The sequence below is a fragment of the Thermobia domestica genome, chromosome 18 (genome assembly GCF_964235325.1).
Source record: "Thermobia domestica chromosome 18, izTheDome1.hap1.1, whole genome shotgun sequence".
NCBI classification, from domain to species: Eukaryota; Metazoa; Arthropoda; class Insecta; order Zygentoma; family Lepismatidae; genus Thermobia; species Thermobia domestica.
The window spans coordinates 22297138-22314600 of record NC_137471.1 but is presented as its reverse complement, the minus strand read 5'-3'; the positions used below and the strand labels follow the sequence as shown (position 1 = coordinate 22314600).

The following is a 17463-nucleotide window of genomic DNA, read 5'->3' as shown; positions in this document are numbered from 1 at the left end:
TGAATCCGCCCCCCCCCCCCCTATATATATATATATATAGTGTCTCAAAAGTCCCCTGACATAAAGCAACTCTGTTATTATCAAAGTTACAACAAAATGTAAGAGGGAAAACAGTCTCCAAATATGATGTTTTCAATCTAAAGTGAAGGATTTTTTTTTTTTTTTTTTTTAAATCGGAAGAGCCGTTTGTGCTGCACACACTTTATGTGCCCAATGTTAAATGAAAATCGTTGCCATTTACCTGGACCCTTAACATAAATCAGCGTTTCCCAACCGGTGTGCCGCGAGGAATCGAAACAAAACTATTAATTTTATAACAATCAAATTGAAAAACGTAGGGGAAAATGTATATTTATATTTCACATTACTATGAATCTGCAATTTTAAGTTCCATACCGGATTACTGTTCTGTACATTTCTAATGTTGAAAAAAGTATTTGTTGTCATTGTTATGACCATTATTGCTTCTTTATTATTGCAGACTATTTCGTAACATGAAAATTTAAAGTATCGTTTAATCCTTTCGACAATTTACCTACATTTGTATTTTAAAAGTAAAAGAGATTTGTTTGTTTGTTTGTTCGTTATTTAGTGATCCTCCTCCTTAGTAAAAGGTTGGATACAGTTTTTAAAAAGAAAGCGTATTTTTAAAAACCTGAGTCCAATATTTCATTGCAAGTGTTTTCTATTTTTAAATTAGAATGAAAAATAAGCATAATGATTTACCATAGGGAAAAAAAAACAGTGATAGAGCTTTCTTCTCTGTGAGAAGATCAATAATTACAGAAAAAAATACTGCTGTGTTTTATATTTACAAATAATAATATCTGTAAGTGTGCCGCGAGAATCCAAGTAACACCCGTAGTGTGCCGCAAGTTGAAAAAGGTTGGGAAACGCTGACATAAATGAATGAAGTTACTGTCTTTTACGCTAACGTGTCAATGGCCAACCCCCATTCACATTATGTTGTGGGTCCAGGTAAATGGCAACGTTGCATTTTAATGTAACATTTGGAACATAAAGAGTGTACAGCCCAAACGGCTCGTCCAATTTAAGAAACTCCGTCACTTTAGATTGAAAACATCATACTTGGAGACGGTTTTCCATTTGGAGACGGTCTTACATTTTGTTACAACTCTGATAATAACAGAGTTGCACTATGTCAGGGGACTTTCGAGACACACACTATTATATATATATATATAAACTCTACAACTTCTGCAATTTATCTTCAAAAATTCAATCCAACTGTAAGAAATTCAATTTTTTTCCTTGGAGCACTGGCGTCGTAAGATTTTTAAATCTGGGGGGGATGAATCAAAAATCAAAATCCTTTTTCCGACAAAAGTTATATATACATAGTACTATAGTTTCTTTAAACAGTTTTGACTAAAATCTGGGGGGATCCCCCCGCTAACGACGCCCGTGCTTGGAGCACCCAATTCAGACTAATGATAATATAATCAAAAACGTTCTATAAACATTAGACCCGATCTGCTGAAAAATTGTACATATTTTCAACATAATTTCAAAGTATAAATTTCCTGAACAAAGTAACAATACAAACCACTCTAAAAATGAACACAACGAAAATGAACACAGTGGAAGGAAATAAGAAGTCCTTTTGCACATTGTCGAATACGAGTGACAGGGGTGCCAACTTGGAATCGAAACTCAAATCCTGACAATTGGCACAGAATAGAAAGATATGCACATCAATGCACCATACGAGACGACATTTTGTCTCCTGATGTCACGAATCACCTCCCGGTGTGTGCACATCTTTCAGGTTCACCCTGTATATAAATGCTCTCTTATCAATATCTGGGGTCACTTGCAACATAACGGACTTGGCTTTCAATCATTTTTTTTTTTTCACAACTAACTTGACCATTTTCTCACTATTCATTACTATCGGTGATTTACCATAAGAAACACTATCTTCAATTCGAATTTTTTTTTTTTTTTTTTTTTTTTTTTTTTTTTAAACTCTGAATTACAATGATTCAATAAAGTTACAAATGCAAGATTCTACCGGTTTGATGACTAGTCCAAAAGTGGCACCAGCCACTTCGTCCAGTTCGAATAATAGTTCAATTAATCGCCACACTTGGCATTACTGATCAACGTTGTATCAATTTAGATGAGAACTTTTACTTTTTTCAATTATTATCCTCAACTTATTACATAGTATAAAAAGTGTAATTAGAAATGTATACAAGCGTGAGCACTTTTACCTGTGACATAAATGGTACTTCAAAAATTCCACTTTTGAGGTCATTTTTCCTGTGACCCCATAGACGGATATGTTTAGAAATCTATTTCCCTGACTTCTCCCTGACCTTTGGCAGGAAATTCCCTGACTTTTATGACAGGTGTCGGATGACGTTGATATATAAATAAGGATAAAAAACAGTGAATATTTATATAAGAACATTTATTCTATAGAGACAAATAATCAATTGCTCATACGTACATTCCACTTACCACCCATAAAAATCTGAGCAACGTTCCATATAAAATTTCCACGATTTCCAGTCTTTATCCCTGACCTTTACCGTTTTCCCTACTTCCCTCACTAGTAGGAACCCTGAAATAGTTCCATTGGATTTGACATCCTCAAATCAGTATAAAAAGAGCAATTACCAATGTATTCATATGTGGACACTTTTTAATAGTGGTATGATCGTTAGGTCTCTCTTCACGGGCCAGTGCAGCACTTGCTGGAAGTTCACTCCCCTTCACGATGCAATATCTTACGACTGATAAATATAAGAATTCTAGCACTTTTTATACATCTATTAGCTTCAAACTGTTAGCTGTCCAATGATGGTAGACCTGATCTGCTGAATCTCATATACCTTAAGACTGGGAACACTAACGCCATCTGGTGTGCAAAAGGTTCACTATTTTTTTAAAACTATCTGATATTAATTTACAGCTACTGTACTTAGGAATAATAAAATTTTCACTACTGTCTCATAAGATGTTATCGATTTGTGACAAGTGGTAATGTGTACTGACTTTCCGCACTACTGTGAACGTAGTCAATACTAAACATACCAGTAGGGACGAGCCGATACCACTTTTTCACCGATACCTGATACTGAAGAGGCCGATACTGCCGATACCGATACTTTTGGACAAGTTTCTTATATATTATCAGGAATTTTCAGAATAATGAAATGATCAACATTGTAATAGGGTATATTAGAAATAAGGCCAAAATTTGACTTACAAAGACAAAAGGAAGAATTTCTTATTAGGTTCCACACAGAAAATATATTTCCTCTAAATTTCATCCAACTCACATAAAATGAACTAAAAAGCAGCAATTAATACTTACATTGTGTAAACTTAATTATAAGAATCAGTGATGATATTTAGAGTGATAATGTACTTTGATAGTTTCATTATATTTACTAGTCTCCATTTTACATACATATAATGCAAACGGATTTGGATATAGATTTCTGGGCTTTCGGCATCTAAAGCCATTTAGCCCATCACGATCTGAGGGATGACGTCCCTCGGCGAGCATACAACCCGGGGAAAGGGAAGGAAGGAAGCGACCTGGGACCTATAAGTTAGGTACCACCCCGGCATTTGCCTGGTGTGAATGAGGAAAATCCAGGAAAACCTCATTCAGGGTGACTGGCCTGAAAAAGCGTGTTACACTTTTTTCACCGAGTGACCCCATCGGGAATCGAACCCGGAATCGCTCGCACCGTAATGCAAACGGATACTACCGTTATAATTTTTTATTGTTTATGCGTGCTGAACCAGGTGTTGCTGTGTACAACATAAAACAATAAGAGGGTTATTAAACTTCATTCCCTTGCCAAGCACTCTGAGGTCATATCATTCAAGAACGTTTTGTTTCACTTTCTCAAACTTTACGGTAGGGCTCTTAATTTCTCAAAATGTTTCGTTCTTCTTTTCAAAATTCTCCAAAATACAGACACATATAGCATATAATAATATGGTAAACTAAAAAAATACTCGCAACTCCATGGAATTAAATATATTTGAGGTTCAAGGAAACAAATTTATCATACTTTGCTTTTAATCAATCCAAGCACATAGAAAACAGCAAAAATTCGAAAATTAAAGCAAAAATAAATAAATAAATAAATAAAACATTAAAAAAGGTACGGCCCAGACTCGTATTTTAAATCGCACCTGGAATTTTTCCGTTTTGTTTATGCTCTTTAATATTTGAAAGCATTCTTTAATAAGGGAATCATACATGCAACAATAAGTTTAGATTCTCCAAAGCTCATTCATGGCAACATTACTGAAATTTTCTACTCAATTTCAATATTGGGAAATGGGAACGGAAGCAATTAAGGTAAGAATAACATAATAAAAATGTCATGCGATTTTCAAGATTTCTTCTATTGCATTCAAATATGTCATCCACAAATAATACAAATGAACAATGGACAAATGCACTTAAAAAAAATGACCCCCACTTACCAGATATCGCTCCATACTTATTAAACCGGTCTTCAAGATCTTTCTTGGAAATTTCAGCGGATGAGATGTTCCCAACAAATATCCGAGATTTAGCCGTGGCTGGATCGGCCATATGCAGTCTTTCTGCATAAGGATTGTCACCCTCACTGGCATATAGGTCTCGGAAGCTCATCTTCACAAATTAATATCAACGCGCGTCTTCTGCAGCAAAGAATATACATATTACAGGGAACATTAACAAAAAAACAAAACGCACAAAGTTAAGAACACGATAATGTTTTTCGTTTTGTTAAAACATAACGTTATGCTTTTAATACTTGTTGAAAAAGAATCATGAAACCTATAATACATGTTACATACACAAATACGAAGCATGTCCGGTAAGTAAGTGCCGTTTTGAAATTCATTCACTGCAATGCTGTGGTTAGCATCCCGCGCATGCGCAGTGTGCCTACATCTGTTGGCAAGCCCCAGACGCCATTACGGAAACATCCAACCGTATTTACGTTTGTCTGTGAGTAGTTGTGATTCGTTTTATTAGTGCGGAAGGTGTGAAAGTGGCTGAAATCTATCGACACATTAGTGAAGTGTACGAGAAAACATTATGAGCGATGGAATGGTACGGAAATGGGTTACAACTTTCAAAGATACGCCGCACGAATGTTCATGAGGAGGAGCGAAGTGGGTGACCTATCATCATTGAAGCTTTGGTGCAGAAAGGTCACAAAAAAAAAAAAAAAAAAAAAAAAGTGAAAGGGAACATATTTTTACGATTTCGTAGTTATTTGTTATCGCTCATAATGTTTTCTTCATACACTTCACCAATCTGCCGATGAATTTCAGCCGTTTTCACGCCTTTGGCAGTAAGAAAATGAATCACAGCGCGTATTTCACAGTCAGCGGAATTCTCAATCAGTAAAGACATTTCAACTACTCACAAACATAAATAATGTCGAGTGTTTCTATAATGGCAACCGTGGCTTGCCAAGAGATGTAAGTACACATCGCGCATGGGTGAGACGCTGACCACAGCGCTGCAGAGGCCGAATTTCAAGATAGTACTTACTTTTTGGACACGCCTCGCATTTCACGGTTTATATCGTGTTTACAATTTTCTTTTCATAGAACTATTTGCCAGAGAAGTATTACCTAGAGGTTGATCCATTTCCGTTTAATAAATTGAAGTTGTTAATTACATAAGGTACAACACCCCACCTAAAGCGATGAAGCTCGATGTAATTACCACCTGTATGAACCAATCGGAGCTTCCCCTGCAGCAGACTTCGTTGCAGCTGTACCAACGGTATATTATTCCACTTCTGCTTGCAGACTTTACAGAAGCCACTTACCGTACGAATCCGACGTGATGAAAAGTGCCGTTTGAGAAGTCGAAAAGCACAGCAATTCTTAAGACTAGCACCTGGACTCTTAACAGGAATATCTTCGAACGAAATACGGATACCAGTTGCAGCTGCCATGCGACGGTAGAAGGCCAGCAATGTCTTGGCCATGGACTTGAAGCTTTGTCCTGATGCAGTTGTAATGAATGTCGTCGCCCAACTGTTGTGTGTACAATAGGGATAAAGCATGTTGCACGTAATAAGTATCATTGATCTTGGAAATTTCTTGGGACTTTACATGTCTAAAGCCTCCCTTCGTAGCATTTTTTTTTTTTTTTTTTTTTTTAAATGCACAAAGTTATATTGGTCTTTTTGGATGGCATTTAGTATCTCCCCCAACTCTTTAATTTGCCTATTTTATGTCAAGAACAGAACCCAACCAACCCCTGCGGGGCCACTAACACGTTCCTACTACTACTACTACTACTACTCATACTATGGATCCGTACAGTAAAACCGCACGCCTGTATGTGCAAGATTGGGGGAGATACTAAATATCAGCCGTCTTTTTGAAGAACACCTGAACTTTTCCCAGTCACTTAGATAGAACCAGGCTTAATACACTGTCACACAGAATTTCCAGCGATCATAAGTTAAGTGGCGATCATACAGCCCTCTACCCTTGCAGACAATTTACAGCCTTAATTTCTGATGGACTGCACGTTCACTGTTGATTGAGTTACGTAATCGTTTGGCCGTAACATATTAAGCTAATGGATTCTTACATGTCGTCATATCCTGGATCTTCTTCAACACAGAGCTTTCGAGTTTCATTGACGCCCTCTTTGGATGCGATTTTATTTGTGATGTGGATTGTGGAGGTAAAGTTTGCATGAGAAAGAACCATGACGCACTGTTCCCAAATGCAACTTTTTTACCCGGTGGCATTTTGCCCACTGCTACATAAAAGCTGAGGGACTGATACAAGTGTGGGGTCTGTGAAACCCGGTTTGACAGGTGCTGCTGTGTGCAAGCGAATGGAAATGGATCAGACTCTGTACTTACTCAAGCTTTCCGTCTGAATCTAACGACTGACTGGCATAATTTTCTTTTAGGTCTTCACTACATTCCCCACTACCTTTATATATATATATAAGTAAAACGAACAACTTCTGACCAAATGGAGAAACTGACAATAGAAACTTATCGAATACTTTCATAACAGGGGTTTAATACCGTATATTATCCACGCCGATATGGTTAATACATTAAGTCATAGCCCCTTATGCCACAGTGAAGAAATCGGCAGCTGAATTTATTAGGGGGGAAAATCAACATTCAAGATGACCGTCGACCAGGAACGCCCGTTGACGCACTAACCTAAGAAAACTAACACCGATAATGAAAGTGTTACAAATGATCAGGCAGACTGTTAAACCAGTAGGTATGTCAAGTGCAGGCGTTGATATAATTATAACCCGACAATGAACAGTTTCAACGATCTGATAATGAACAGTTTCAACGAGATGGAAACCCACAGTTTTAACCGCTAGCCAAAAAGTTATCACGTGCAACCTTTCAAGGGATGGCAAATCCAGATTTCTTTCTGACAACTCACAACAGTATGTGAGACGTGGGTTCACCATTACGAACGAGAGAAGAAACGAAGTTATAAGTAATGGAAACGCCCTCCATCTCTAAAAGACAATTGTGTCCTTAATAGGAAAGGGAATGGCTTTTTTTTTTAAGGTTGGTTGGTTTGGAGTTTAGCGTCACGTACAGCAGCGAGGCTATATGAAACGTGGGCCTACAGCTTACAGTGAGATCAGAGCCACATGAGCTCCCACCGGGAATCAAACCCGAATCTCTCGCGTCCAAAATACATACGCTAATCATATAGTTATGAGGAAGTTACTTGGTTGTTTTCGGATTCAGAGGAGGAAGTGGTCATGGTAGATGATCTTTCAAAGAGATCAACAGTTAACTGGGGATTATTACGAAGACAATGCCCAGCCATCAGTCTGTCGTCACCAGGGCAGCAATTCACGATATGGGCTTCAAATTAGTATGCTACCCACTTTATTTAATATATTTGGTATCTTCTGACCTTCATCTATTCCCAAACCTTAAAAAGACGTCGGAAGATGGACATTTTGACACCGATAATGACATTTTGGATGGCTTTGCCAAAATGCTTTTACCAGAGGCATACACGCACTTGAACATCAATGGGTAAAGTCTTTAAATTACTACAAGACTGAGTTGAAAAATAACACTAGACTTGAACTATCAGTTGCTCTCTTACAATTAAGCTAAGAAATTTTGTAACAACTCTCGTATTAATGACAGAATTCGAAAATGATGAAGGTTCCTCCGAGGAAGCTGATGAATCGATCGTCACCAATGAAACCAATCTTGTGCGTGGCCCGGTCTTACCTTAATTGCTTCTTATTTCAAGATTAGACAATGTATGCTCTACCATTTATAATAAATACAAAAAAACTCCCTGAAAATGTCGTCAATGGTCCGCTAAAACCTTATTTTCTTACACAGATTTGGAAGTCATATGAATATTCAATCTGCTAGATTTCAAAGCAATTTATTACGGAGTTTTATACACCTTGGTTCTTGTGTCCAGCTCCTGTATGTATTATTTTTACTGCTCACATATTTTTGAATATATATATAAATTATACTGACAAACTTTAAGAAGTGGTTTCCAAATAAAATACAGAAATTTGGAGAAAAGTGTGTAAAGCTAGAGTTGTCCAAAAGCGTGGGGAAAAAAATAAATAGCAACACGTGTTATTTCAAACTCAATTAACCATGGAGTAGAAGTCCATATCGGCATAAAGGAAGTCACATATAAACCACTCAAAAATACATATTTCAGTAATGTGCAATGATCATCACAGATAATAATTCCCAGACATACTCCCCAACAGAATGCTCATACCTAGATATATGAACAGAGTTAAAGGTGCGTGCAAAGTAGACAGAGAGTAAGTATTGACAGCAGTAAACACGAAATGCATCAGCAGAAAGTTGTAGTGTTAGAAACCACCAACTTCTAGCGATCTGAATAACGCGTGTGCTATATTTTTTTACGCTTCTTACAGCCTTCGCTCCTACACTATGCATTTTCCCTCACGTGCTCACAGGAACATTTTCCTTATTTTACTGTGAAGACTCATCTCTTGAAGTTTTGTCAATGCAGTTTATTATATATAGTTTTCTCTGGCAGTATGCAACGGTAGGGCATAGCGGCACCTTCTTAACGAGAAGGGAATATTTCCTCTTCTGTCTTAAAAGGAGGTTGACGAGAAACTTCGAAAATACCAAATAGTAAATATATAGTTTTACTGAAAATCTATTTTTGTTGTTTTATTTATTTATTTATTATTTTTTTTTTTTTTTAGAGAAAGAGTTGCGGATCCTTGTTCTTTCTTGAAGTCAGTTAATTATATTATCCAGGAAGTAGAAATATTTAGGCCCTTCTGTTTCATAAAAATTAAAATTTACTAAGATAATCCGCACCCTCCAATTATCTCGGATTCCAATAAGAACTGAAAATTAGTGTCCAGAGAAAACAGCCCATATCCGAAGCTTATCTTTAGACTGTGCTCGATCGCAGGGTTTAAAAATGCCGAAGGATAAGCCTGACACAACCTCCAACCTGGAAGACCTACAGCTTGCTGCATTTCTGAAGAACTGGACGATGGGGGCACCACATCCCAACGCTGGGCTTATCAGGCCTGATAACACGGTCATGTGGTCACAAAATTTACGCTCTCCGGTCGCCGTTCTAGCCAACATGAGTAAAATAGCATAGAGCAGTAGTTCTCAACGTAATTCCTATCACGACCCCCATTTTATTACATCCTCTTGCCGGCGACCCCCTTATAATTTTGGTTTGTAATAAGCTTGTGTGGGGCTTTTAATATACCGGCTATTGCGGTGATCACACACGATATCCATCTATTTCTATAATAGTAGAATCCATTTCTTGTATATAGTGGATACAGTGACTTCCCTAAAACCGAATGGATTAAAACTGAATTCGGTCAGTTCATTCATATTACAATTATCACATCCGATCTGTCATACTGTTTCAAAATGGAGACAGTTTGAAAATTTTAAAACTTCAGAACTACCTTAATTTTGGGTCATATGATAGATAGATAAATAAATAAAGTAATTTCTAATTTTGGTTGAAGTAACTTGGACATTAAAAAAAAAAAAAGTTATTGAGTATTTTAAAAGGACTTGATAATGTGCGTCACGAAGATTGAACCGGATATTGCCGCACTACTCAAATCACACCATGCTCAGGTATGTGCATTAGCTTTCAACTTTAATATGTAGATTTTGCTGCATTTGTATTTTTCAGGTATTTCAATATTCAGTTCTCGTTAGTTTCATTCGTATCTCTTTCATTTAAATTGATTTTTAAACAACTCTGCACTTGTTAAAAATGTTTAGTAGACCGTTTTGTTATTATTGTTCTTAACAGTATATATAAAAATAAAAATATGCCTATCAGAACAAAATTCAAAATCTATATATATAAAATTGAAAATCACTATCTTTGTGACTCTACATCTCCTGAACCGCTCGACCGATCTCGATCAAATTTAAATGAGATTCGAGGTTGGACTGGTTTTAGGCTATTCACTTAGATGGTAGAACTAAGGGGTGGGGGAGGGGGTATAAAAAATAAATAAAAGTGAGTAACTCCTGAACCACTCGACCGATCTTGATCAAATTTTCAACATAGATGAGGTAAATGCCTGGGATCACTTTTATGATTTAATTTGACGGAGAAACATAGGGGAGAAGAAGGAGAAGAGATATATAAAAATCAATTTATATGAGACTGAAAGTGACTATCTATGTAACTTTAAGTCTTGAACTATCCGACCGATCTCAATCAAATTTTCCAGATAGATGAATTTAGGGACAGGGATTACTTTAGGCTATTCACTTTGACGATGCAACGTAGGGAAGGGGGAGAGAAATTTTAAAATGATCAAAAATGACCGATATTAGTGTTGAATCCATAGTTTTCGGGGTCGATGAGAGGAACGGTGCCACTTCTGATGCTGTTTCAATCCAAGTGCAGCCCTGATTGTTGGGGAGGGGGAAGGTGAAACGTAGGGGAGGAGGATAAACATTTAAAAATGATAGAAAATGACCAATATTAGTGTCTAATTCATAGTTTTCGGGATCATTCAGATGAGCAGTGACATTTCATATCAGGTTTAAATCCAAAATCAGCTCCGCCACTTGGGCGAGGGGTAGAGATATATAAAAATGATCGAAAATGGCTACTATCAATGTCGAATTCATAGTTTTCTGGGTCGTTTAGATGAACAGTGATACTTTCGCTCCCGTTTAAATTCAAATTCAACACCGCAACTTGGGGGAGGAAGAGAAATTTAAAAATGATCGATATTAGTGCTGAATCCACATTTTTTGGGGTCGCTGAGACGAACGGTGACACTTCTGATGCCATGGCTCGCAACATGGTGGAAGGGAAAAATATATAAATGATCGAAATTGACCAATATTAGTGTTGAATGTATAGTTCTTCGGGTCGCCGACAGTGATACTTCTGATGCTGTTTAAACCCAAATTCATCCCCGCATCTTGGGGGAACGGGAAAGGAAAATACATAAAACTGATCAAAAATAACCCATATTAGTGTCGAGTCCACAGTTTTCGGGGTCGCTGAGACAACCGGTGACACTACCGATCCCGTTTAAAACCAAATTCAGCCCTGCAACTTGAGAGAGGGGGAAGACAGGGTTGGACCCACCTGGGTTTGAGCTTTTTGTTAGTATATTATTGGTACAACTAAGGTGATCAATCACATCGAAAGTGATTTTTATCAGATTTTGGACTTTCCTTGGGCGAATTAGATGTTTTCACGTTAAAGTATACAATAATATTCAACATAAGACCTTTATAAAAGTTCTGAATGCACTGAATAAATAAATAAATAAATAAATAACTTACCTTAGCTAGAGATCATTGTAGAACAAATTAATGTATGGATTATGCTTATAGCATATTTGAAGTAAAATATGCAATTTCATATTTTAGAAAACACTTTCTGTGAATAGTGTACTCGCCGACTAGGCGACACCGAGGGACGTTATCCCTCATACGTTTGACGGGTTTAAGGTGATAGGTGCCTGTATTACCACTAAATACGTAGTGCATTAGTAAAACTGTTAGTATTTTTTATGACCTGTGATGGGAACACAAGTATTCTTCAGTAAAATTTGGTTTTCCAACTACAGTTTAGTTCAGTTATTTGTTACTACTCTTCAAATAAGCATTCTGTAGAATCAACACCAGCAAGAGCGTAAAAATGCTTGTCAAATTTAAGAAGCTTAATGCTCAGAGTTCCGATAACGACGTAACGCATACTATTTCAAGTGCTAAATTCGAACTTCCGTACTAATGGGAGTTTCGATGTACAGTGAAGAAAGCTGCATTATATATATATATTTTTTTAAAAAAAACTAGGAAGAAGTGCACACGGCAAAGAAACGCACACAGCATCGGAACTGAATACTTCAACAATAAAACTATTTATTTTACGCTGGAAGATATTTTATTTTATTTAAGACATTTTGAAACATTTACTTTATAAAATATGAATTAGGTATATCTTTGATAATTGTTTTAATTTTCTGGAAAGAACAGTCTTGCAACAAGTGCTCGGGAAATTGCCGTAATTGAACGCACAAAGTATCGGAAGTGAGCTTGAACAATAAAACCATTTATTTTACGTTGGAAAAATTTTGAATCGTATAACCCATTTGAAACATTTATTTATAAAACATGAATTATATTATTTATAAAACATGAACTATGTTTTAAATCAATATACTTGGTGTTCATATTTGGCAAACGTCACTGAAGCTCACGGGAGGATTCGATCTACATTTGTTCGTTCGTCTTCCTGTACCGCACATACTACAGGCTACCATTTTCGATCTTTTCAGTTTAAATTTTCAGGGTACAAGCACGAGACACACTAAATTTCCGACACACCAACGTAAAATTTCAAAATGGCGGCCATTTTTTTTTCAAAAGAGCAGTGTGTATATATAATCTTAAAATATATATAATGCTTTGGTCAGTTGGAGTTTTATTAGTAATCTTGAATTTTCCAAAGCTACAATGAATAATTTACAAGTCAAAAGAGCAGTGAACAGAAAATTGATGCAAGTTGTTATAATGGTAATCTTCAAAAAAATACAAATTACATTTTAACACTTTTACCCCAAAAACATTGAAACATTTCGGGAAAAAAAAACGGGTTTTTCAAACCCTGGGAGGAAATAATAAAATGATCGAAAATGACCAATATTAGTGTCGAATCCATTTGTTTCGGGGTCGCTGAGATGTTCAATGATCTTTCCGATGCCGTTTAAATCGATGCCAGTAAAAACGAAAACAGTATATTTCACAGATACATATGGAGGTATGAAGTTGTGCATTTAAATTTTCATTTCAACCCAGCTAAGCGGGTAATATGTGCTATAATATTTAAAAATATTTTCCGGTATTAGATTCTAATTATATTTATCTCTTCCGCTTATCTCTGTGACCCCCATGAAACCATCTTGGGATCTCCCTAGGGGGCCGCGACCCCTGGTTGAGAAATTCTGACGTAGAGTACAGTAATGACTGAAGTTGGCGTACAGTAGAATAGTGTATTCGCGCAGCATATGTTAGAGGGTAATAGCATAGAATAATGAAGAGCAAAGCAGATTAAAGTTGGTTTAAAGGGACAAGTTTTGCCAATAGATGTCACTACAGTCTTCGTATCTCTCCCATATATTTTTTACCTTTTACGAAAATTCACGATTTCTCTTACAAATTTCAACCTACAAACTTCAAATTTTTAGAAAAGGAATTTCATATCTATCGAAGGCAATAATCCGTGCCGATTTTTTATTTATAATTTTGTTCATTGTTGAAATTGCTTGATTGTTGAAATGGTTATCTAAATCTTTAACAATGAAACTGTTTCAATAATAAAGAAAATTCTAAATAAAAAATAGGCACGGATTGTTACCTTTGATAGGTTATAAAGTTCCTTCTCGAAAAATTTGAACTCTCTAGGTTGAAATTTGTGAAAGAAATTGTAAATTTTCGTGAAAGGTAAAAAATACATGGGAGAGATACGAAGATTGTAGTGACATCTATCGGCAAAACTTGTCCCTTTACACTAACCTTAACAGAGGACGGAGTAGCAACATACAATACGGTAAAAAAGTAACGCAGCACTGCGTAGCATAGAGTAGCAGAGGGGAAGAAGTGTAGAATAAAGTAAAGTAGCGTAGTGTATGTTAGAATAGAATAAAGTAGAGTCATGTCGATTACATTAGGAAGTTAGGTTAGATTCAGGCACGGCAAAAGATAGGATAGGATTAGATTAGGGAAAAGTCTGGATTAAGTTGGGATAGGGTAAGTTAAGTCTGAACCCTATCTATGAAACTTAATCCCAAAATATTTCACCCTAAATCCCGTTCACATACTCTCTAGCAGTGTAGAGTTCTTCAGACACGAGAAAGTAACAGCAAACTAGTTTTGTATCCAATCTGGTTAACGGGTAGGCTGAAGCTGAATGAACAGCGCGATAACGCGGAGGAACGTCCATAGGGAGCAGATGCGTCTGCGCATCAACGAAGATTAGTTCCTAAAGTTCTGTCACAATTTCGGTATGAGTGGAGATTTCGTATCCTTCTATTGTGCAACCTTGGTATATAGCGAGAGCGGGTAACATAGTACATTGTATGTATTATTATCAGTACCAACATATCGTGTTACCACTCTATACATAAGGTACCGATAATACATACGAGTGAAGTTCCGACCAGCCCCGCCGCGTCAAACCTATGTACTAAGCAAGTAAACGAAATCAAACCAAACATAACACAGCATAACCTATTTATATGTCGTGTCATGTAGAAAATTTGGCGAGGGTTAACGGAAAAAATGTCATACATATACAACGATATGGATGTGCTACCCTATTGTATGAAAATATATTTTATGTACTTCTTTCATCAGGAAATATACTCCTAATACCTTATTAATTATTCTTGTCAGTCGAGTTGCAATCTTGGGTGCCCTCTGTGCAAATTCATTTTACGAAGGTTTAACTGTTATGGGTATGGGTTCTCGAGCAGACGGTTCTACCAAATAGAGGTAAAATACGATGTGAATTATTTTTCGTGAAGGAATGAGAATGTGAATATAAGCAATTTCTGTCAGTGCACAGAATACTGAAATGAATTTTGAGTGTTAAACTAATGTATGTGTAAGGGTGATCTTCCACTCTTTTATGCGTATACCCACCCCCGCTGACGTGTCTTCTCCCTACGGACGTACTTCATAGCTACCGCTCGCCCCCGTTGCTGCGCTCCTGCCGTGACTCGGTTAGATAGCATTCGTACTATTCTGTGGAAACCTAGCACAAGTTGATTCGTGTTTTATGAACTGTAGTTTTCATGTCATAAGTCCGCACTGTATTTAAACTGAGCCCTCCTGAAGTCAATCTGCAATTCGTAATAGAGCTCCTCACTTAGTGCATGCTCTGCTTTAGACACACTAAGGTCTGAAGGAACCTGAAAATGTAATAAACGTGTCAAAATTTGGTAGAACCGTCTGCTAGAGTAATGCCATGGGTATAAATGCAGATATGAACATATACCACAAAAACGACAGTGCAAAAAATCCACTAAGTTCTGCTAGGTGGCCACTGAAAAGACGAATTCCATTTGCGACAGCGCAGAGGTAATGTTGTCAATTTTAGCGACAAGTTGTTATATCTAGCGAATTTTAGAGAGGCGGATGTCAACAAAATTTTTACAAAAGCAACTAAGGACTTTTAAAGATTCCCGGCGATAAAACTAGAGAATTTTACTAGCTTTTGTTTTTCAAAAATGTCAATAGTACTTACCGAGCGATTATCAGGATATTGGTGAATAAAACCAACATTGATCATTATTTGCGTGCCACTGAGAATAATTCGGAAATAATCCGTGTGATTCACGACTTCACCAACTGAATGCCCCATGCGTGACAAATTCGAGGATTACCACTAGCTTGTGACAACTGACAACACATCCACTTAGCAAAACTGTTGCTTATTACGGCAGTGGTGCATCAGGTCAAAATGAAATTATATCTTTCAGCTTTACGTCACACATTTATGACGGATAGGCGAAAGGAGTCGGTGATGAGAAATTAATGCAATGTTGGAATGAATAAAGTGGGAGGAAACGGGAAAACCCCACGAGCACGATATTTGTCCACCAGAAAGCCCATATTTGGCACCAGATGGGATCGAACACGGACCCTACGCACCAGAGGGGCAAGGTTCTAGATTACTGGTCCCCCTTCCCACTGAGTAGTAATAAAGACAGAAAACAACGTGCCCTGCGGGGCTCTAACCCGCTAACGCTCGCTCGGCAATACTGTGTAAATTAAATGTATAAACTTTAGTACAGAAAGAAACCCATCCAGCTACTAACCTACATGGAGGACCAGTAATCTAGAACCTTCCCCACCAGAGGTGAAGACTGCTTCATCAGGTCAATTGACAGTTGGTAGCTTGAGGGATGGTAAGAAGAAAAATTAAAGGCGATTACTGGATGTTTGTTTTCCAAACAGAAAAACGAACTAGAGCATTTCGAATGCGTTTTTGACTATGTCTAATTGCATTGTGTACTGCGTATTACATAGTGCTATGTACAGTAATTCATAAACTGAAGTGACTAGAACGTGTGTAACGAACCCATCAATGATTTCGTTCCATTTAGGATATTTTAAATTACGTTAGTAAGTCTAGAAACTTTTATTTTATTATACTAAATAACATATTATTTCTGTTGATAAATTTTATTAAACGTATTTCGCTATTAGTAATTGATAAAAACAATAATTAGTCGAGTTGGTGACTTGTCATAATATAGAGGTGAGATACTGCATTTCGGTGCTTTCGGAAAGGAAGAAGAGAATTGTTTTTATTTTCTTCGCCGGATTTTCCGTGAATATTATGATTGTGGCCAATCAGAGCTGTGAGCTAATCACGCTTAGTATAGACCAATTAGTAGTCTTCTTCTTCTTTTTCTTCTCGCTCAAAAAAACAGAACGCGAGAGGAGAGTGTGTATTAATGGCGGCGGTTGAAGAAAATAAGATCTTGTAATTTAGCTTCCCTAGGTTTTGTTCGAAATCTAGGGAAAGAATAATAGAAAATGTATGATATCCTCCCCAACCTAAGCGGCAAGTTATAACGGAGAGAGAGAAACTTCAAGTTGACTCCCAACTATTCAACAATTAGGCCTACCGGAAATATTTAAGTTGTGATATTGGCGTTTGAAAGTGAAAGGAAGACAAAAAGGGGTCAACCATAGTTCTTTATTTTGGTATGTAACAGAATTTATTATGATAATGAGTGGTTAATTTCCGAATCTCTCTCTCTTCTTCCTCTCCGGGTTAGCACCATAGTTGTAGTAATTATCATTGTATATGACAGCAATTACCTCGATATGAAAAGTAGGACATAGAGAAATTTAAATTACTTGATGTTTAAAATTTATGTTTTGTTTATTCCGC

The 17463-nt window shown here is 36.8% G+C and overlaps 1 protein-coding gene across 5 annotated transcripts in view; it reads right to left on the bottom strand.

Moving 5' to 3' along the window:
• Neos (nuclear receptor coactivator protein neosin) overlaps positions 1 to 17463 on the bottom strand; it is a 93717-nt gene that overhangs the window by 68771 nt on the left and 7483 nt on the right. For 3 of the 5 annotated variants that reach the window (XM_081746600.1, XM_081746602.1, XM_081746603.1), the window contains exon 2: positions 4480 to 4680. The exons of 1 other annotated variant lie outside the window; for it this stretch is intronic. In XM_081746600.1, the coding sequence (XP_081602726.1) occupies positions 4480 to 4651 (172 nt within the window). In that variant the 5' untranslated portion in view covers positions 4652 to 4680. The remainder of the gene's footprint in view (positions 1 to 4479; positions 4681 to 17463) is intronic. One more of the 5 variants, XM_081746601.1, reaches the window with a different exon arrangement.